Genomic DNA, 21,531 nt, shown 5'->3' on the forward strand with positions numbered 1-21,531 from the left:
GGGCTCTTGCCGCCGCGAAGGCCCGCAGGATGGAAGGAGCCGGGACCTGCCCTCCCGGGGCCTTGGGTGCTGGGGATCCCGGAGCTTTCTGGGTGCTCGGTCTCCTAGGGCTGGCGGTCCTCAGCTCCACCCGCGGGCGGCTCCGGCGTCCGAGATGCTAAGAGAAGATCTATTAATTTCATCGCGCAGAAATCGATGCTCTTGTCAGGGCGGCGGTCGATACCAGCTCTGCTCGGCCTGGTCCTACGCGGCCCGGGGGGCAGCGCTGGCAGACTAGGGTCAGGGGCTAACGCTGGGACCCGAAGCGCTGCGCAGTTGGGGCTACAGTCCGCCCCCCACCCCTCTTGGACACCCCACCCAGCGCTCACACCGTTGCGCGCGGGCCTCTGGCGCCACCCTGTGGCCTCTCCTGGAAGGGCGGGGTCTGGGCTCCGAGGTATCCTTTCTCGGGCTGTTTTTGGGTGACCCCGTCTCTTTTCTCTGCCTCTTCTGTTTTCCTTCCCCGGGCCTTGTTCTTGGTTCTTTTGGGGACCCCGTCCCTTTTCTTCCTAGGGCTCATAGAGTGTTGCACCTAATTTAGCCACAAGTGATGTGCACGCGCCCCCTGGGGAGGGACCTCTGCGGCCGGGGCCTGGCTAGAATGACTTGGGCGGCAACCCTCCCCCTAAATCTAAAAATGCAGCTGTTTAGGCTGGGAGGAATAACGTATCAACTTCCCAGTCATCCCATCCCTAATAGACGACTCTGAGGCATTCTGCTGCGGCCCCTCGGCGTCTCGGGGAGCTGGGGGGATTCTGGGGGTGAAAAGGGAGAGGCCGGGTGGAGGGGGTCGGCGAAGAGGGGGCGGGGCTGGACCCGAGGGGGCGGGGCGGGGCCGACAGGGCCGGTGGCCCCGCCCCCTCGCGCCGGCTGGGTCTTTAACACCGCCCCGCGCACGTGTCGGGAGAGGCCCGGCAGCCGCAGCTGGGAGCGCACGGACGGCCGCCGGCTCCCGGCGAGGCGGGCGGCGCCGAGATGTGGCGACGCGGACTGCGCGGGCAGCTCGGCGGGCACGGCCGGGCCGCGGGGCCGGGCAGCCTCCTGGCCTGGCTGATGCTAGCATCCGCGGGCGCCGCGCCCTGCCCGGATGCCTGCTGCCCCCACGGCCCCTCGGGGCTGCACTGCACCCGGGCGGGGGCCCTGGATAGCCTCAGCCACCTGCGGGGCGTCGAGAACCTGACGGAGCTGTGAGTGTCCGGCGGGCGAGGGGCGCGGGGGCAAGCGGGCGTACCGCCGCCCCGAGGGCACGGATTCAGTGCCTCTTGCTGGGCCAGAGGGGGCGACGGGCGTGGAGGGAGATTGGCACAGCGCAGCCCTCAGCGGTGCCCTGTCGTTCCTCCGCTGGCGCCCCCTGTCCCTGCAGGCCCTGCGGTCACTGTCCAGGCGTTGCCTAGGGCTCAGGGCAGCCGGGGCGCCCCAGGCTTAGGGGAAAACAAGGGAGGCTCTCCGAAGAGGGGGTCTGAGAAAACCCCGCTGCCTGGAAAGCCTGTCTGGACTTCATCCGAGAACCCCTCTATTCTGCACCTTTATTGCGCTTTCCCTTTTCCCGGGCAGGTGGAGGAGGGCTCCTTGTCATGACCAGGCAATGCCAGCTTTTCCCCTGGAATTGGGAATTGTGCTGGAATTGGTGGGAGGTGCTGAGGTCAAGCTCGCCTCTCCTCTCAGGGCCCTTGCTGAGAGATCCTCCTCCCTTGGGGGCTCAAAGCTGGGAGGAATCTCCAGCATTCTGCAGTACTCTGACATTTTGCAGTAATTGGTTACAAAATACTCAAGTACTTTTTAGCAGCTGGTGAAGCCTAGGGAGTATTCTGTGGTAATGGGCCAAGAGGTAACTCAAGCATCACACGGTGATGGCTAGAAAATACTCGGTACTCTGTGTGGCTGGCAGGGCCAGCAAGACCTGCAGAAGAGGGGAAGGACTGCTGGAAAATCCTCCTCCGGCCGCCTTGGGCTTCGAGGGCGGGCAGGGAACGCTGGCTCAAGCAGGGAGGGGACGGGAGGCCGCCAGCGCGGGGGCCATTGCTGTCTGGAAGTTACTTGAGCAGCCTGCAGTAATTGGCACTGAGTTGCTCGGGTATCTCATGGTAATTAACGGGAAGGTATTCAATATCTTTCCCTAATGGCCCTAGGGAGACCAGGAGGAGAGACGGCCTCTTCTTGGTCAGGGCCTAGGTCCCCGCATGGTGGGAGGGGCATGGGGTCCAGGCGGCCACCCTCAGTCCAAATCACTCACCACCCTGGGCCTTCAAACTGGGGCCCAGGCTCCCGAGTGCCCCCACTCCTCTTTCTCTTTAAGCCCCAGGTAGGTCCAGGGTAGGGGGTGAGGGTGGCGAGGAGAGGCTGAGGAGGGGAGGAGGGCAAGGCTGGGATGTAGGAGGCCTGCGGGGTGGCGTGCTGCGATGTCCCTCTGGGTGGGGCAGCAGCCTGACCCACCGCCTCCGCCTGCCCGGCCCCCTCCCTCTTCCTTCACCCCGCGGAGCTAACGAGGAGATAATGGACTCAAATAGACAGATTGATTATGAATCCAAACGAATGAGGCAGCTTTAGGCGGCTTTGAGCACGTTGCCTAACAGCTCACACACACCGGGCCACTGCCTTCTCACCCCTTCCCTGGGCCCCGACAGCTCCACACCCGCGGGGCAGGGGCTGGGGGGGGGGGCAGGACAGGGACCTGCCCGCCCTCGGGGTCACCTGGAGGTTACTTCCTAGGCCCCTGCGGCCTGAGGACCTGCTACCTGGCTGTCCTGCTGGGGCCGAGGCCGGGAAGGAGGGAGCCAGGCCCTCAGGCTGGTCCTGGTTCCCCCCAAGCGGGGGAAGTGAGAAGGTGGAGGGGAGGATTCTGAGAAAGGCAGTGAGTCAGGAGCCTCTAGCTCAGGTTGGGGGAGCACACTGACATGCCGCGCCAGGCAGCCGGAATTCTCAGGAACTCCCTGGCATGCTAGGTCCAGAAGCTGGCAGGGCCTGGGGGGCCGCCACCCAGCCCCACATGCCCACTCCTTCTTCACTCTTATCTCCCTATCCTGCTTTCTCTGGCTCTCTGTCCTTATCTGTCTCTTTCTGACTCCCTTTCCTTATCTGTCTTTTTCCTTGCCCCCCTCTCTCCTCTCTGCTAGTCTCTTTCTGTCAGTTTCTTCTTCTTCTTATCCTTTTTCCACTATCTCTTTCTGCCCACCCCTCCGTGCTGATCCTTCTCATCTCTCACTGAGTAAGTCAGCTAGTCCGTACCTCTTCTTCTCCCCACCCCTGATACACACACACACATGCAGATTCCATCCTCTCATTGCCCCCTCCTCCTTCCTTGTTCATCCTGGGTGCCTCCTGGGGCAGGGAGGGGCTGACTGACAGCCTGTATGCCCCTTGCCTGCTCTACTGAAAGATGTGTGTGTGTGTGGGCAGAGTAGGGGTTGCTGTCTGAGTGTGGGGAGAGGCCAGCTGCTTGGAGGGGGCAGAGAGCGTGTGACATGCATGTATGTGTTTGCGTGGTGTGTGTGTGTAGCGGTATGGGTGAGTCCAGATGGTGGCATGAGCAGCGTGTCTGGGAACACAGGTTTGCACGACCGGGGGGCTTCCTCTGTGCTGGATGGGGCAGGGGCAGTGATGAGCGTAGGCCCTTTGTGGAAGCAAATATTTCAGAAGGAACCCTCTCCACTGGTGAGCATGTGTGGGAGAGACCTCTTGTGCACAGGCACGTCACCCAGCTGAGGATGGACTTGTGTGTCTGTGCATGTGCCTAAGTGTGTGTATGTGCACATGTGTGTGTGCATGAGAGATATGCGTGAGGGTTTATGCATATGTATGTGCCAGGTGACATAGTGAACACGCATGCATGTGTGTGTACACACATGTCCGTGCATGTGTAAATATGAGAGGAGGTGTGTCTCTGTGCTTATGTGTATGCTTGTGTGAGTCTGTGTGTGTGCAAGAGATATGTGAGAGTGTGTGCATATGGGTGCACATGTGAAGGTGTGAGTATGCATGCCTGCAGGCACACACATGTGCATGTGTGGGGTGTCTCTTTGCTTGTGTATATGCATGTGTGTGTGCACATATATACCTTGAGTGTGAATGTGTATGAGCAGGTCTTTGTGTGCAAGGGTGCATGTGTGTGTAGGTACATATGCGTGTGCAGTGCGTGCACACATGCCCGCGTGCTTGTGAGGGAGAAGTGTGGGTGGGCACAGGGACTGGCGCGCGGGCTAGGCCCATGGTGACGCCCATCCTCTCTCCCCACAGCTATATCGAGAACCAGCAGCACTTGCAGCGCCTGGAGTTCAGTGACCTGAGGGGCCTGGGGAAGCTGAGAAACCTGTGAGGGGCGGGCACTGGGGGGAGTGGGGCTCAGTGTGGGGACTGGAGGACGGAGGGCCAGGGAGGGCCAGGGAGGGCTCGAGGACCTTGGGGGCCTGCAGAACCTGAGGCCTTGCAGAGGCCAGAGAAGCTCACGGGTAGCTGAGGACACTCTGGGGGAGGTAGGGAGCGGGGCGAGACTCAGCCCTGGGGGCTGATCTTCCTGCACCCCTCCCCAGCACCATCGTGAAGAGTGGCCTCCGCTTCGTGGCGCCAGATGCCTTCCATTTCACTCCTCGGCTCAGTCACCTGTGAGTGGCCGCGGCCGTGTGGAGGGGGCTGGGGGCAGGCACCCGGAGTGGGCCATTGACCGTCCCAGGGAGCTGTCCTGAGAAAGGCCCCAGCCTGGGCAGGGATGGCATCTCGCCCATTCTCCTGGGGCTCCTTCTTCCTCGTCCACTGGAGGGCCACGATACTGCCAGCTCCCCCCCGCCCCCCGCCAGCTAGAAGGTCCTTCTTGCTGTCTCACTTCCATGCTTCATGCTACAGGGACACTTCTCATAGGTGCTGGCCCCATCGTTCTCCTTCGGATTCTGATACACACAGGGAGAGAGCCAGGGAGGAGAACAGGCCTCCTGGGTTCGGGCTGGGATTCCACCTGCCAGCCACACTTCCTCTCCCTGGTGGGACAGCACCCACATGGTGTAGCCCGGGAGCTGGGGAGGCAGGTCTGCCACTCACCATCCCTCCTATTGCCGTGAACTCCAGCTGCTCTTTCTGCGGCAGATGGGGTGGGCAGGAGAGACTGGAGGGAGCCGTCCTCTGAGCCCCTGGCAGCCCCTCCCTGGCTACACGGGCAAGTGGCGAGATGGGAAGTGAAGTGGGGGCTGCCATTCAGGGAATTGTGCCGGGTCCTGTACCCTCACCATCCTTGTGTCAGGGAATCTTTGCAACCCACCTGGTGAGAAGTTAGCATCATCCCTCTTGTATGAGGCGGGCTCTGAGGACGGGACAGGCTGAGTTTCTGGGCTGAGGTAGCACAGCTGTAAGTGGCAGGACAGAATTAACACCCAGCTCTGCCTAGCTCTAAAGTGGGCATTCTCCAACCCAGCCCCCCCACCATCCCCAGTGCAGCAAGTCCTAAAGAGGGGTTAGGGCAGGCCCCTGAAGGAAGGCAGGCGTCCCAGGAGTGGCAGCCTGGCCCAGGGCAGGGCACCTAAACCAGCTTCCTGTGAGGCCTGGAGCCAGCCCCTTTCTCCTTCTCTGGGGTCCCGTCCGTCCTGCCTTGACTTTCCTTAGTTCCGGAGGAGAAGCTGGAGGGAGATCCACTTGGGTCCTGGTTCTCCAGGAGGGGGCAAGCACTTGGGTCCTGGTTCTCCAGGAGGGGGCAAGAGAGTGTGGGAGCCACAGTCGCCCCCCCCCACCGCTTCCTTGGGCCCCTGTGGGCTCTGGGGGGGAGGGGGAACACAGATGGAGCCCCCTCCCCCAGCTACGGCCTCAGGGCTTTGCCAGCTGGGGCCCAAGGGGTGGGGGAGGGGAGGGGCTGCTCCCTCGGATCTCCCCCCCCATCTGGGGAGGGGGTTAAGTGGGGTTAACCCTTGTTGTCCCAGGGAGGGGAGTGGACTCTGGAGAGCCGACCCAATCTGCCGCCTCCCAGGGCTGGCGCTGGCTGCCAGGGTGGCGGAGGGGGGCGGACGTCAGCTTCCTTCCCTGCTCCTCCCCTTCCTCGCACAGGGTCAGGGCGAGGTCGGGTCACTCACAGGGGCCCTGTCTCGCTCTGTCTGAACTCTCGCAGGAATCTCGCCTTCAATCGCCTGGAGTCTCTCTCCTGGAAAACCGTCCAGGGCCTCTCCTTACAGGAACTGTGAGTGGGGGGCTTCCAGGAGTGAGGGAAGCGGGTGTGCGCGGGTGTGTGCGCAGGGGTGCTTCGTCACCGCGTCTGTGTGGAATGGCGGGGGGGGGGGCAGCTGTGTCTTTGGCTGAGATCACGAGGGAGCGCCTGTGAAGCCCCCATCAAAGCAGAGGTGCGGGACTCCCACACAGGGTGGGGCAGGGCTGGCGGGGAGGCCGGGGGCTGGCAGGACTCTGGGCCCTGGCTGAGCAGACCCGCTGGTGAACACACGGCACGGGCACCCACATTCCCAGGGGGCTGGGTGGGGCAGCCGTGGTCCCTGTGAGCTGGGTGGACACTTCTGGCCTGGGGTCATGCCCTGAGCAGTGCCCTTTTTTATTTGAGGTACCAGGACCCGAGATTGAACTCAGGACCTTGTATGTGGGAAGCAGGCACTCAACCACTGAGCCACATCCACTCCCCATTGAGAGTTGTTTTTTTTCATTTGTTTGTTTGCTTGTTTTGTTTTTAGGAGGTACCTGGGATCAAATCAGGGACCTTAGACATGGGAAGCAGGTGCTCAGCCTCTTAAGCTACATCTCCTCTCCTTTCGGTCTCTCTCTCTCTTTGAGGTTTCAGGGGACAGGGATTGGACCCAAGACCTGGTATGTGGGAAGCTGGCACCCAATCACTGAGCCACATGGGCTTCCCTGAGTTTCTGTCATTTGTTTTTTCAGGAGGCACTGGGAACCGAACCCAGACCTCCTGGGAACCGAACCCAGACCTCCCATGTGGGAGGCAGGTGCTCAACTGCTCGAGCCATCCCTCTATTTATTTTTAAGATTTATTTATTTATTTCTCCCCTCCCTCCCTCGTTGTTTTGTGCTCTCTGTCTGCAATCTGTGTCCATTTACTACATGATGTTCTGTCTGCTTGTTTTCTCTCTAGGCGGCACCAGGAACTGATCCTGGAACCTTCTGGAGTGGAAGAGAGGTGCTCAGTTTCTTGCACCACCAGCTCCCTGGTCTCCTGCATCTCTTATTGTCTCTCTGTGTCTCTTTTCATTGCATCTTCTTGCTGTGCCAGCTCTCTTTGCAGGCCAGCTTGCCTTCGCCAGCCGACCTGAGGAATCGAACCCTGGACCTCCCATATGGTAGATGGGAGCCCAATTGCTTGAGCCACAGCCACTTCCCCCTCTATCTCCGTTCATCCCATCTTGTTACAGGGGTGCAGGAGAAGAGCTTCTTCTGTGTCCACGTTCTTTCACCTCTAGGCCGTCCTCCCTGCCGTCTCACTGCACTTCCTCCTCCAATGATCACTTTATGCCGGTGGCTCTTCAGGTCCAACACCTGCACCTCCCCTGACTCACTTGGTGTCCCTCCCCGCCCACCAGGGTGCTGTCGGGGAACCCTCTGCACTGTTCCTGTGCCCTGCGCTGGCTGCAGCTCTGGGAGGAGGAGGGGCTGGCTGGAGTGCAGGAACAAAATCTCCAGTGCCGCGGGCAGGGGCGCCTGACCCTCATGTCCAACACCAGCTGCGGTAGGTGCCGGAGGCGTGCTCGGGGCTTGGCAAAGGGAGTTACCTGCTTGGGGAGAGGGCCTCCGCCAGGGCTGGTGGGCACTGAGCAGGCCTTGCGGGGAAGCACTGAGCGGGGACTGAGGAACCGGGCATCGCCTGGGCTCAGGGTCGCTGCAGTGGGGGAGGGAGCACGGCCCAGGGGGGTAGGGATGGAGGCCCCTCCCAGCTCTCACACCCCTCGGGCATCCTGGGTGGCCAGGTGTGCCCGTCCTGAAGGTCCAGATGTCCAATGCCTCCGTGCACGTGGGGGATGACGTGTGGCTGCAGTGCCAGGTGGAAGGGCAGGGCCTGGAGCAGGCTGGCTGGATCATCACGGAGCTTGAGGAGGCAGCCACAGTGATGGTGAGAAGCCCTTTACCGCAACTCCCCCCACCCTCCCCAGGCCAGGCAGGGCCCAGGGGCCACACATGGGGCACGAGGCACACATTGTGGGGGAACAGGGCAAGGTGCACACAGAGGGTGAGGGGCGGTCAGAGGGGGCAGGGGCCCGCAGGGCTCAGCCTCATGCTGGCGGGCAGCCCGGGGCACCCCCCTTCAGGGTGGGCACTGGCCCAGCAGGGACCAGGACTGAGACAGGCCCCCTCTCTGGCTGCAAGAGAGAGGTCACAGCGCCCACCCCGACGTCGGCACTGAGAGGGACCCAGCAGACCACCTGCTTTCTGAATAAGGAGACTGAGGCCCAGCGAGGCGGCACAAGATCTGTGCTCCTGCACCTGGGGGAGTTCAGGGAGACCTTCCAGGTCTTTTTCTGGAGCTTCTGGAAGCAGCATTCTCTTGGGTGTGGGTGAGCATATTAGTCAGGGAAACCTAAGATTTGGTTCCAGCACTCTCACTAATTCTCAGAATGGCTTTCAGAAAAATCCCTAATCTGCCTGCACTTCGATTTTCTTATCTGTAAGCTGAGGAGGTGGACACGACGGCCTTCTGATGTCCTGTCTGCCTCTGGACATGCTCTCGCCTCTGTCTCTGTTGCCCAGACGTGTCTTTGGGCACCTGCCCAGGCCTTGCCCTTGGTTCCCAGGCTGGTGACGGCAGCCGGGAGCAGCCATAGCTATGACCTTGGTGACAAGGTCAGCAGGGGCTGACAATGGGTTGTGCTCATCCGAAAACCTGGAGGGCAGGGGTGAATGTACAAAGCCCAGCCCCCCGGGGCAGCTGGGCAAGTGGGGCTGGGGGTGCGGCGTTCAGTTTTGAGGCCCTCACTTTGGGAGGGGAGCCAGCACCAGAGTTACTGGAGGCCCCTGGAACCATTGGAGCCCTGGGTGGGGGGAGCCCAGGTGCAGGAGGAACCTTGGCTGCTGAGTGGTGCCCCCCTCCAGAGATCAAAGCTGCCCAGGATGAGTACCAGCAAGCCGTCCCGGCAGGGCCAAGGGCACTGACCGTGTGCGTCTGTGGAGACTTCAGTTTATTTACTTTGGGGAATTCCAGGGTTTTGCTTTTCTGTAGGGAGAATTTACATGTTTGCCACCCCTGTATCTTCTAGAAACTTCCTTCAGAAAAGTCCCTTCCTAGCTGGGTTAAATGACAGGAAGGGAGGTTGTTCTCCCTAGGTTGGGGGAAGAGGGGTTGACGGATGAGCTCAAGAGGAGGAGTTTTGGGGGTGTCAGACCTCCGGGTGATTCGGAAGATGTGGGACAGTGAGAGTAGCACAGGGCAGGGCAGGGCGCCCCTCCAGGCAAGCAGTGAGCCCACCATGTGGCCTGAACCCAGATCTTGCACAAGAGGCTGAAGAGCTCTTCTGGAATCTTTGAGCACACATATTCCAGTGGGAGCCCAGAGAGGCTTCACCTCCTCTGGCATTTATTCAAAGGATTCCACATTTATGAAATTTCCAGATAAATGAGATTTGTGCACCACTTCATTCATTTTTCATCCGTTTATGGAAATAGCTTTCTAAAATGTGAAATGATCCTCCTCCGCTTACGAGACAAGGAAACCATGCTTCAGCAAGATTAAGAATCTTGAGGTCATCTAACGTTTATATGTGTCCATGATTTCTTACGAAGAGAGTCCTGAATCTGATTGCATCTTTTAATGATGATTCAGAATCAATCTCTAATTTCACTCACTGTATTCATCTGTAGAAGAAGGTGCTGCTGGTGCTTCTAACTGCTGCCCTGTTAGCAGAGCCATCTCTTTGTTTCTGATCTTCTTTGGGCTTCTTTGTCAGAACTGTGTGTTTAACAAGAATTAATAGGTGCCAAGGTCTAGTTGTTTCTCCAACGAGCTGCATATGAACTTGGGATTTCAGATCCGTGACATCAGTTTAGCTGCTTGGGCAGCTGGTTTTGGTTTTGGTTTGGGTGTTTTGTACCAATGTCGAGATTATTGGTTGTGTTCTAGATTTTTCAGACCATTAGATCACCAGGAGTTTGTCTACAAATAAACTCTAAAGGAGGAGGGCCTCTCTGGCAGATTCTCTCCCACAGACCTTGTGCCCTCCCCTCCCTGCCCCAACCCTCCTTTCCTTTTCATCTGGAGCCAGAGGGGTTCCACACAGACCCCCGCCTCAGCCCCAGCCTGCAGCACACCGGCTGACTTCCCCCATCTTGCCCCTGACCCAGCAATCCGGGGGTCTGCCCACCCTGGGGCTCACCCTGGCCAACGTCAGCCGTGACCTCAACAAGAAGAACTTGACATGCTGGGCAGAGAACGACGTGGGCCGGGCTGAGGTTGCCGTGCAGGTCAACGTCTCCTGTGAGTCCCCAAGGACTTGTCCCTGCACCCGCCCAGCCCCGTTCATCCCTCCTTCCCTGACAAGTCCACATGGGGGTGGGGAGACTAGAGGAAAGGGGTGGGACGTGTGTCTCTACAGCTGCCCCTCCCAGCTGTTTCCAGATTCCCAGGAAAACCTGATCCTTCAGGGAAGTCCTGGGGCAGTCAAGGCCAGGACTGAGATGGATTTTGTTCTGGCCCCCCGCCCAAGCCTTGCTACCTGAGGCCCTCGACGCCAGCTGGCGGGCTGTCCTCGCACCTGGTCACACCCCTCTCTCCTTAGGCCCTACTTTGTGTCCCAGTTTGAAAGGAAATTCCCTGCCTGAGTACCTCTTTAGGCTCCTGCCTAATTTCTCTAGGTTTGCCAACAAATTACTTGACAACGACTTCATCTCTTTTGTTCTTTTACTGTGAGATAGAACACCTGTGGAAATGTGCATAAAACATACTCCCTTTAAACTATTCTTACCAGCGCTTCAGGAGACCTACCCCACCCCTTCCCATTCGCAGCCCCAGCCCTCTCCTCAGCCCTAGCCAGATTTTTGTGATAATCTTGTTTTCAAAAATAATTTTAGGGGAGTGGGTCTACTTCAGTGGCTGAGTACCTGTTTCCCATGTGCAAGGCTCTGGGTTCATGCCCTGCTACCTCCTAAAAATGAAACAAACAAACAAATGAAAAAACCAGTTCTTATTGGGGAGTGGATGCAGCTCAGTGGTTGAGCAACTGCTTCCCATGTAGGAGGTCCTGGGTTCAATCCCCTGTACCTCCTAAAAATAATAATAATAATTTTACATATGTATGTTCCCCTATTAATACAGTTTAGTTTTGCCTGTTTTGCACATTATATAAGTGGAATCATTCTGTATTATTTAGTGTCTAGTTTCTTTGTATTAAATTTGTAAGAGTCATTAATGTTGATGGAAGTAGCTGTAGCTCATTAAATTCACCACTGAGTAGTAAACAAAAATGGAAATATATATTACATATATATATATGTGTTATATATATATATATATATTCCTTTTTTCTCGTAAGTGGGAAGCTGGCACTCAACCACTGAGCCACATGGACTCCCCTGAGTTAGTTTTTTCATTTGTTTGCTCATTGCTTGTATTTTTTTTTTTTTAAGATTTATTTATTTTATTTAATTCCCCCTCCACCCCCAGTTGTCTGTTTTCTGTGTCTATTTGCTGCGTCTTGTTTCTTTGTCCGCTTCTGTTGTCGTCAGTGGCACAGGAAGTGTGGGCGGCACCATTCCTGGGCAGGCTGCACTTTCTTTCGCCCTGGGCGGCTCTCCTTACAGGCGCACTCCTTGCGTGTGGGGCTCCCCTACGCAGGGGACACCCCTGTGTGGCAGGGCACTCCTTGCCCACATCAGCACTGTGCATGGGCCAGCTCCACACGGGTCAAGGAGGCCCGGAGTTTGAACCGTGGACCTCCCATGTGGTAGACGGATGCCCTAACCACTGGGCAAGTCCGTTTCCCCATTGCTTGTATTTTTGTTTTTAGGAGGCACTGGGGAATGAGCCCAGGACCTCCCATGTGGGAAGCAGGGGCTCAACTGCTTGAGCCACATCCACGCTTTCTTATTATTGAGGAGATTTAGTCCTCCACTTAGGTTGGGCCTATTTCAAACTCATATCATTAGGAAAAAAACACTTTTTTTTAAAGAGGTACCAGGGCTTGAACCTGGGACCTTGTACATGGGAAACAGGTACTCAAATCACTTGAACTACATCTGCTCCCAAAAAATGTTTTATTAAACTGCATTTTTTTAGACCCCCTACCCCATTTTCTTAAGCTTGACTATGTTGAATGGTTCGAGACCCCTTATCCAAAAGACTCAAAAACTGGTGTCCCATTTCTCTAGGTCTGTCACTCTCCGTAGTTCAGACCCACCGCTTACGTTCTTCGAGCCTCTGAATTGTTTAGCCTGCTGCCTGGTTTCTCTAAGACTTACTGTCAGCTTCCTTCACAGCATCTCTCCTGGTGAATTCTTTGGTGCCTCTGAGGCCTGCCACCCCATCTCTTGCTCTACCCCCCAAGCCCCTGGACTTGCCAGGGTCCGTGCCCAGGCTCACGCCCCTTGCCCCCTGACTCCTCGCTGTCACTTTCTCCGGCCCACAGTCCCGGCCAGCGTGGAGCTGCAGCCGGCGGTGGAGATGCACCACTGGTGCATCCCCTTCTCGGTGGACGGGCAGCCGGCGCCCTCCCTGCGCTGGCTCTTCAACGGCTCCGTGCTCAACGAGACCACCTTCATCTTCACCGAGTTCATCGAGTCCACGGCCAACGAGACGGCGCGGCCCGAGACGGTGCGGCATGGCTGCCTGCACCTCAACCAGCCCACCCACGTCAACAACGGCAACTACACGCTGCTGGCCACCAACCCCTCCGGCCAGGCTGCCGCCTCCGTCGTGGTCGCCTTCATGGACAACCCTTTCGAGTTCAACCCCGAGGATCCCATCCCTGGTGCGAGGGCCGCCCTGAACCCCGCCCCTCCTCCCTGGGCTCTACCCGGGGAGCGGACCCGGGTGGTCCAGGGAGGCTGGGCCCGCTTCCCGCTGTGACCCTGACTCTGATGCCTGGCCCCGGGCTGCGCTCCATGCCACCCGCCCCCTGCCCAAGCCCTGAGCTATTCTAAAATCTTGGGCTGGCTGGAGCACCCTGTTCTGGGGTGTCCTCAGCCCAGCTGGAAAGGGCCCAGGTGCATCTTCTCCCTTGAGCCCCAGCAGCTCCCTGCCTCCCCGTTGCATTCCCACCCCATGAAGGGATGTGTCCCAAAGGGGGCAGGGAACTCCTGCTCTCCTCCCCCAGCTGACTGCTTTCTCTCCTCCGCCGGCTGCAGTCTCCTTCTCACCAGTGGGTGAGTAGCCCAGGCTGGAGGGAGGTCTGACTGCTGCCTGGAGCTAAGGCTGGGGCAGAGGGTCCACTTGATGGGATGATTGAGGGGTGGGCTGGGGCCAGGGCTGGGGCGGTGGGGGGCGGGGTCGCTGGGGGGTGCGCAGTGTGTGCCAAGCCTCCCCCCCTTCCTGCCCTGCGTCCTCGCAGATGGTAACAGCACGTCCGGGGATCCGGTGGAGAAGAAGGATGAAACGTCTTTTGGGGTGAGCCTGGAAAACAGAAGCCCGTCAGGGACTTGGGATTTGGAGGCTGGGCCGGCGGCTTGTCTGCCCGTCGTTTCGGGTCCGAGCGTGGAGATCGCTGCGGTCTGGAGCTCTGGAAACCCCTCTCACAGCCTCGGCAGGCCGGGGTCCCCAGGGGGAGGCGGGGCTAGGGGCCCGGCTCTGGGCTCCTGTGCAGGGTGGAGGAGGGTTTTGCTGTGGGGGCCGTTCTGAGACCACAGGAGGGCCCCTGGGCTCTAACCCCGCCACCCCCAGGTCTCTGTGGCCGTGGGCCTGGCTGTCTTTGCCTGCCTCTTCCTTTCTACCCTGCTCCTGGTGCTCAACAAATGCGGACGGAGAAACAAGTTTGGGATCAACCGTGAGTGGGGGACTGCGGAGGGGCCGTCTGGGCCACTGGCCTTGCTCCCCCTGCCTCTGTTTGGAGGGCCTGCGCGCCCTCGTGGAGCCGTGGGTGCCGGAGTGCGTTCGGGGCGCCTGTGCGAGCCTGGCTTGGGGCTCCTAGTGGGTGTGAGTGTGTCGGGGCTGGGGCCAGTTTCAGAGGCAGCAGCTGCTAATTGGTGGCTGGATTGTAGTCAAACACTAAGTGGGTCGGGGAGGTCTGGGCTCGGCGGGGGGCGGGGGCAGGGGGGGGGGAGTTCTTTGGTGCCCGTGGGGCCTGGGGCTGGAGAGGAGCCAGGCAGAGAGAGGCGGTGGTGCCTCCCTTCCCCCGCCCGCCGTCTTGCTCCTCAGCGCCTCGGTTCCTCCCCTGCAAGCCACGAGGGGCTGGTAGGGGCGGGGGTCACCAGCCGCCGTGCGCAGGGGCCAGGGCGTGCGCCTGGGCTGTGACCGTGTCCTGCGGCTGTGTCTGCTCCCCAGGACCCGCTGTGCTGGCTCCGGAGGAAGGACTGGCCATGTCTCTGCACTTCATGACGTTGGGTGGCAGCTCCCTGTCCCCCTCCGAGGGCAAAGGCTCCGGGCTCCAAGGCCACATCATTGAGAACCCACAGTACTTCAGTGACGCCTGTGAGGGGCTGCGCTGGGTCGGGGGTGGGGATGAGCATGGGTGTGCAGAGCAGCCCCTGAACCAGTACCCACTGCCCACCCCAGGCCTGCACCAGAGCCCCCACCCTTCCTGCCCCCAGCCCAGCCACAGCACGTCCCCCTCAGGCTGTGGGCCTGACTCCTGGCTGCAGCGCCCCCCAGGACCACCGCTAGCCCCTCCCGTGGCCTCCCCGGGCAGCTGCGGCCCCACCAGGGCTTCGGGCCTGGTGAAGGGGTGAAGGCTGCATTTCGTCCCCGTCCACCCCCTTGCCTGGGTACCGTTGTGCAGTGCATGACCCTGCTGCAGGGTCCTGGCCTGGCGCCCATCCCATCCCTCCCAACGCTGCTCCCATCCGGCGCCCCCTCCCCAGGCGTTCATCACATCAAGCGCCGGGACATCGTGCTCAAGTGGGAGCTGGGCGAGGGTGCCTTTGGCAAGGTCTTCCTTGCCGAGTGCCACAACCTGCTGCCTGACCAGGACAAGATGCTGGTGGCCGTCAAGGTGAGACCTCTGACAGCCTGCATCCCACCTCCTGGAGCCTCATGGCACTGGGGCTGGGGACTTGAGCCAGGCGCTGGGGTCGGGAGGGCCACCCTGGATGCGGGAGGTGAAGGCTGGGTCCCTTTTGCCACCCCTCCACCTGCTCCCGCCGTCCAGGCGCTGAAGGAGGTGTCGGAGAGTGCCCGGCAGGACTTCCAGCGCGAGGCCGAGCTGCTCACCATGCTGCAGCACCAGCACATCGTGCGCTTCTTCGGCGTCTGCACCGAGGGCCGCCCGCTGCTCATGGTCTTTGAGTACATGCGGCACGGTGACCTCAACCGCTTCCTCCGGTAGGAGCGCCTGGCCCGGTCTCAGCTCGTCCTTCCTGCCCTACTCCAGCCGCCCATCCTGGCCTTCCCTGTGGGCCCTGCTCCATGCTGCGCGACGCAACGAGGCGGGAGACAGAGAAGGATCAGGCAGGCACGGCGCTGCCCCCCAGGAGCTCTGAGGCGGTGGAATAGGCAGATGTGTGCATGTGGGGTAGGATGGGGCGGGTGCAAAGGACAGAGTGGCAGTGGCCAGGGAGGTGGCTCTGCAGAGGTCGTGAGCACATACTCTAGGATGGGTGGGCTTGGCAGGGGGACGTGGGGAGGGGCAGTTTAGGCAACAGCAACAAACATTTCTCAGGCACTGTCTATGTTCCAGGGCTTTACAATTCATTCTCATTATGACTCTATGTGCTTGTGTGTGTGTGTGTATATATATATGTACTATGGAAATGTGTCCATTTTTCATAGTCTCCAAGCATATATGGCAATTTATAGTTGAGAGAAGTTACTAAAAATGGAGTTTTATATTTTAAGTTAATAATTCATTTCTTTTTTTGAACAGAACAACTCTGATATGCTTATCTATTTCTGCGGATATATATATATTATTTTTTGAGGTATACTGGGGCTGAGCCCAGGACCTCGTATGTGGGAAGCCAGTGCTCAACCACTGAGCCACATTGACTTCCCTGAGTTGTTTTTGTTGTTTGTTTTGCTTGTTGTCTTTTTTTTTTTTTTTTAATTTAGGAGGCCCTGGGAACTGAACCCGGTACCTCCCATGTGGGAGGTGGGTGCTCAACCACTTGAGCTATATCTGCTTCCCTCTGCTGATAATGTTAATAACTTCGAACAAGCATGCCCATTTCACAGATGGGGCTTAGAGAAGTGGCTTGCCCAAGGACATGCAGCTAGTGAATGGCCGAGGCCATTGTAACTGCAGGCAGAGTTCCACCGGTCAACCCCTGGCTGTCTGTGCTGGTCTCACCCTCCCTTGGGTGGGCCCTTCTCAGATGAGGTGGGCCCCCTGCGAGAAGGGGGCAGCACGGGGCCTCAGAGGTCAGGGTTTGGAATTTGGAAGCCTAGCCTTGAGTTGTGACTCTGGCAGCTCCCTTCCCAAGTAACTTTCCTTTTTTTTTTTAAAGATTTATTTATTTATTTAATTCCCCCCCTCCCCTGGTTGTCTGTTCTTGGTGTCTATTTGCTGCGTCTTGTTTCTTTGCCCGCTTCTGTTGTCGTCAGCGGCACGGGAAGTGTGGGCGGCGCCATTCCTGGGCAGGCTGCTCTTTCTTTTCACGCTGGGCGGCTTTCGTCACGGGCGCACTCCTTGCGCGTGGGGCTCCCCCACACGGGGGACACTCTTGCGTGGCACGGCACTCCTTGCGCGCATCAGCACTGCTCATGGCCAGCTCCACATGGGTCAAGGAGGCCCGGGGTTTGAACCGCGGACCTCCCATATGGTAGACGGACGCCCTAACCACTGGGCCAAAGTCCGTTTCCCAGTAACTTTCCTTTTTGACCTCAGTTTCCCCATTGATAAGAGGAGGCAGTGGTGGTGGGGGTGTGTGATGCTGGGTGAGAAAGCACTGCATGGCAGTCCTGTTGATGGTTGGGATTTGGCCCCCAAATGTCCCCTGTAGTAGTGAAGGATCATCCACACAGTCGGGCTGCAGAATTCAACTGGGAGAGGCCCTGATTCTGAGCTCGTTTGGTGGATTGGGGGAGCCAGTGGAGGGGGCGGAACCCAAGGAAGGTGGGGCCAGAGGCGAAGAGCGTGGAGGCTGGCGCAGGGGAACCCAAGTCCAGAGAAGGCCAGAGCGGAGCTTCTCAGACAGGGCTCAGGGCCAGCGCTGCCATGTGGGCCAGGGGGACCCCTGCATCTGGGGCCCAGGCTACGGGAGGTGGACGCTACAGGCAGCTGGGAGAGCTCACTCTAAACGCTGGGCAGGGCACGGGGGACTCAGGGGAGGAAGTCCCGAACGCTTCCGGATGAGTCTGGAAAACTTCCCCTAGGAGGGACCGTCTGTCCCCTCTCGCCTCTGGGCCTTTGTACTTACAGATCCCTCTGCCTGGTACACGGGACTCCCTCCCGACCACATCACCCATTCCGCCCTGCCCCTTCGAATGATTTACCTACCTGTCCTCATCGGCTCTTGAGTCTCAGTTGAGGCACCCCTTCCTCTAGGAAGCCTTCCTTGATTCCCTCCTTCTCCATCCCAAGTGTCCATCACTGCCCTGCACACTGCACTGCTGTGACCCATTTCCCTGAGTCGTACTCTCCACCGTAGCTTTAGCGTCTGGCGCACAGGAGGTGTTTGACAAATACCTGGTGCAAATGAAGAAAGGCTTGAGTGAGGAGAAGGTTGGCCAGTGGGAAAAGGCGAGGTTTAGCTCAGGTGGAGTCTCAGAAGGGGTGTCTGGGGAACAGAGATACGTGGTCAGGATTGACCGGGAGTGGTGGCTGTGGGGAGGAGGAGGGCCTCCCGGAGACCTCCGCAAGAGAGGGAGACCCCTGGGAATGGCTGGATATTGAGGGCAAAGGTAAGAGATGGGGGTCTCGAGGATAACTGTCGGGTTCCAGGCTCCGAGCCTGGGGGTGGGAGCAGGTCCCTTCGTTGAGGTGGCGGCAGGCTTGGGGGCCACGCTGAGCCCAGCTTGGGAAGGTCTGAGTCTGAGAAGTCCCCGGATGAGCTATGGCCACGGAGAAGGCCAGAGCAGAGTCCCAGGCAGGGAGGGCTGCGTGCTGGCTCTGGGAGCGCGGGCCAGGGGGACCCCAGCATCTGGGGCCCAGGCTGTGGGGGAAGATGGAGGCCAGTGTCTGCCTGAGATGGGGGCACGGACGTGGGAACTAGGGGCTCTGGTGGAAGGCCTGGCCGGGGGCACACCTGCCGGGGGCTCTACCCCAGCCCCCCGGGACAGCTTCCTGCCTGTTCTTTCCTTCTTCCATTTCCTGACCCCCGAGTCCCCTCCCCCACACCAGCCTAGCTCCCGGAACCCTCCCTCAGGCTCCTGAGGGTGCTGGCCCCCGCAGTACCCCCTTTCTCCTCCCTCCTTCCCAGGTCCCACGGACCCGATGCCAAGTTGCTGGCTGGCAGGCAGGACGTGGCCCCGGGCCCCCTGGGCCTGGCGCAGCTGCTGGCCGTGGCCAGCCAGGTGGCGGCGGGGATGGTGTACCTGGCCGGGCTGCACTTCGTGCACCGGGACCTGGCCACGCGCAACTGCCTGGTGGGCCAGGGGCTAGTGGTCAAGATCGGCGACTTCGGCATGAGCAGAGATATCTACAGCACCGACTACTACCGCGTGAGGGCTGCCCCCCGCCCCCAGCATCCCAACTCTAGGCCCTGGGGACCCCGGCTCCCTGCGGAGGGCCGGTCTTGCCGGGCACGCCCCCCCCCTTCCTGGCGCAGTGCGTGGTCTGCGACGCTCCGGCTCTGGTTTTTAACCCTCCGGCCCCCTCCGCGGGCCCCGGTGGGGGAGAGTCTGTCTCTATTCCAGACAGAAGCGGCACCATCGGTTTTTCCCTCTTAGCCCCGGCCCCAAGACCCATGCCCATTTATTTTTAATGACGGGCCCGGGGGTGGGCCGCGGCGGGCGGGCGCCACCTCGGGGTGACAGGGCGCGCGCCCGCAGGTGGGAGGCCGTACCATGCTGCCCATCCGCTGGATGCCGCCCGAGAGCATCCTCTACCGCAAGTTCACCACCGAGAGCGACGTGTGGAGCTTCGGCGTGGTGCTCTGGGAGATCTTCACCTACGGCAAGCAGCCCTGGTACCAGCTCTCCAACACCGAGGTCAGCCCCGCCCCGTGGGTCGCCCCCCCCCCCCCCCCCGGGCAGCCACGACCCCCTCCCGGCCCCCTCCCGGCCTTTCATCAGGGAGCTCAGACTCTCTGAGGTCCCTTCTGCCCCTCGTCCCGCTGCCGCCAGGGTGCCCATCCCAGCATCCTGCCTCTCCAAGCCGTTCTCCTCCTCTCTCCTCTTCCTCTCTTGCCTCCACTTAGGGTCCTAAGCCCACTATCAGTCAGGTGGGGTGGGGGTTCCTCAAAGCACTTGGGGCCAAGATCTCCATCCCCAGATACATTCTAATCCTAGTGGGCGCTCTCAGGGTGGAATGGGAACGGCAGCCCAACACAAGAGGGCCTGGCACTGTAGCAGGAAGGGTGAAGGCTAGACTGTCATAAGGACAGTCCTGCCTCCCCCCACGGATGGACACAGCCGGTGCCTGCCCCAGGTGTTCTGTCTCCCAGAGCAGCTCCCCCTACCCGCTCCTTGGCTCGCAGCTGTCAGTTTCCATTTCTCTTCCTAATGCAGTCTTCTCCCTGGAGGCTGGAGGGGTGGGGGAGAGGGTTATAGATTTTAATTTTCTCAAGCACTGAGAGAAGGAATGGAATTATCGCTGCGCATAACCCAAGTCTTCTAACGGGGGAGGGAGGCGGGGAGACGCTGCAGGCCCCTTCTCCCACCGTCTCTCTGCCGCCGTCTCTCTTTCTTTGGCTCCCTTAGCTGCTCTAGCAGTCCTTCTTGAAGTCTAACTTTGATCCTTCCTGCTGAAGTTTATTTTTGGAGGCACTAGGTCCCCACAGAGGGGGGACCGAAGGGAGAAGAAGTGGGTTTGCCCTCTACCTTAAATGCAAGCCAGCCAGTTTTCAAGGCCTGCACGACATTCCTGCCCTCTGTTGCTTGGCTCTCTCTGGGGCTGAGAGGAGGCTTGCCCTCCTCCGCTCTACCCTGATGGAGTTCCCGAGCGTCTTAGCCCCTCCACCTCCTCGACCCCCGCAGCACGTCTCCGGCGGGGCTGACTCCAGCTCCTCTGGACGAAATCCTACTTCCCAGGGTCCAGCCTCAATCCTCCCCACCATTCAGTGTCAGAATAGAAAGGGTTCTTGGGGTTCACTGTGTCCATTTAGATGGTCAGTCCCAAGGCCGCCTTTGGGGCCGCAGTGAGGCGGGGGGTGGGGGGCGGCCGCCCTCTCCTGCCCACAGCCTAACGTGCTTTCTTCTCTGTCCGGTGGCCGCGGCCCCAGGCGATTGAGTGCATCACGCAGGGCCGCGAGCTGGAGCGGCCGCGGGCCTGCCCGCCCGAGGTCTACGCCATTATGCGGGGCTGCTGGCAGCGGGAGCCCCAGCAGCGCCACAGCATCAAGGAGGTGTATGCCCGGCTGCAAGCCCTGGCCCAGGCGCCTCCCGTCTACCTGGACGTCCTGGGCTAGAGGAACGGCCCAGGCGCTCGGCGGCCGTGGGCAGCCGCCATACTGGGGCCCGCCCCAGCAGCACCCCCGAGCTCCCAACACCCCCCGGGTGATGGTCAAAGCATCTAACTCACCCTCAGCATGCAGAAGGGCCAGGTGGGGCTGGGAGGGGAGGACGTCCCCTTCTTTCGGCAGGACTCCATCACAGCAATTATATTTATTACCCCTTGACTGTGTCTCTTGCTAATTCTTGAGCTGATATCGTCATTAGGGGAGGGGCTGTTGGGACTCAGGTAGGGGGTGGCTCTGGGATCCTCCCCCTCTCTAGCTCTCTTCAGCACCTACCCCAGCTCCGTGCAGCTGTCACCCCCCTCCCACACTGCAGCTGTGGTTTGGATCCCAGTCGTGGGCCCCCTTGTTTGCCTGGTGAAGCCGGCGCAGCGGCAGCCTCAAGTGAAGCTGTGCAGACCTTCAGACCCCAATTGCCTTCTCTGTGCCTGATGTTCAGGAAGTCCGGTGCTGCCGTGGGAGGGATGGAAGTTAAGTGTCCTGGCGGGCAGGGCAGCAGGAGCATTGAGGGGTGAGTCCTCGGCTGCATGTGCCCACAACGGAGCAAGCACGCAGGGGAACAAATGGGGTCAGAAAGAGCGCGGAGGGCTGGAGCAAGAGAGGGCACGTGGCAGGGAGGGGGCGGCAGCAGGCGTGAGGGCTGGCGTGGAGGAGGCAGGACCCCTTGTTCCTTCCCCTGTCCCTGCCTTGGCTCTAAATGTTTTTAGCACCTGGAGGCTGGGGACTGGGCAAGGCGGTTACTTCCTAAGCACAGAGCCCTCTGCCCATCCCAGCCTGCTCCCTTCCCCTCTGCCCTGAGCACCGCTGGCCTTACTGGGTGGCCTGAGCTTCTGTCAGCACCAAGGCCGGGGAAGGTGACCCCACCCCATCCCAGCA

General features: G+C 59.9%; 1 protein-coding gene across 2 annotated transcripts; it reads left to right on the plus strand.

The window, feature by feature from the left end:
- Positions 1-988: 988 nt before the first annotated feature.
- Positions 989-20,817, plus strand: NTRK1 (neurotrophic receptor tyrosine kinase 1). 2 transcript variants are annotated; one of them, XM_004480577.4, is made up of 17 exons: positions 989-1,226; positions 4,273-4,347; positions 4,566-4,637; positions 6,122-6,190; positions 7,551-7,696; positions 7,935-8,077; positions 10,300-10,432; positions 12,579-12,920; positions 13,297-13,314; positions 13,500-13,555; positions 13,829-13,931; positions 14,429-14,575; positions 14,965-15,095; positions 15,252-15,424; positions 18,460-18,700; positions 19,031-19,189; positions 20,422-20,817. In XM_004480577.4, exons 1-17 carry the CDS (start codon positions 1,015-1,017, stop codon positions 20,605-20,607), a joined length of 2,406 nt encoding a protein of 801 aa, XP_004480634.2. In that variant the 5' UTR covers positions 989-1,014; the 3' UTR covers positions 20,608-20,817. The 2 variants fall into 2 exon arrangements, with proteins under 2 accessions (XP_004480634.2, XP_012375948.2); XM_012520494.3 differs by lacking the exon at positions 15,252-15,424 and adding an exon at positions 15,429-15,586.
- The last annotated feature ends 714 nt before the right edge of the window (positions 20,818-21,531 follow it).

The sequence above is a fragment of the Dasypus novemcinctus genome, chromosome 13 (assembly GCF_030445035.2).
Source record: "Dasypus novemcinctus isolate mDasNov1 chromosome 13, mDasNov1.1.hap2, whole genome shotgun sequence".
NCBI classification, from domain to species: domain Eukaryota; kingdom Metazoa; phylum Chordata; class Mammalia; order Cingulata; family Dasypodidae; genus Dasypus; species Dasypus novemcinctus.

What these genes read in the sequence shown, in the direction of transcription:
- NTRK1 (XM_004480577.4), top strand. Translation starts at nt 1,015, where the DNA reads ATGTGGCGACGCGGACTGCGCGGGCAGCTCGGCGGGCACGGCCGGGCC. An exon ending in CATGTCCAACACCAGCTGCG is followed by an intron (nt 7,697 to 7,934) that starts GTAGGTGCCGGA and finishes CTGGGTGGCCAG; the next exon opens with GTGTGCCCGTCCTGAAGGTC. An exon ending in ACCAGCTCTCCAACACCGAG is followed by an intron (nt 19,190 to 20,421) that starts GTCAGCCCCGCC and finishes CCGCGGCCCCAG; the next exon opens with GCGATTGAGTGCATCACGCA.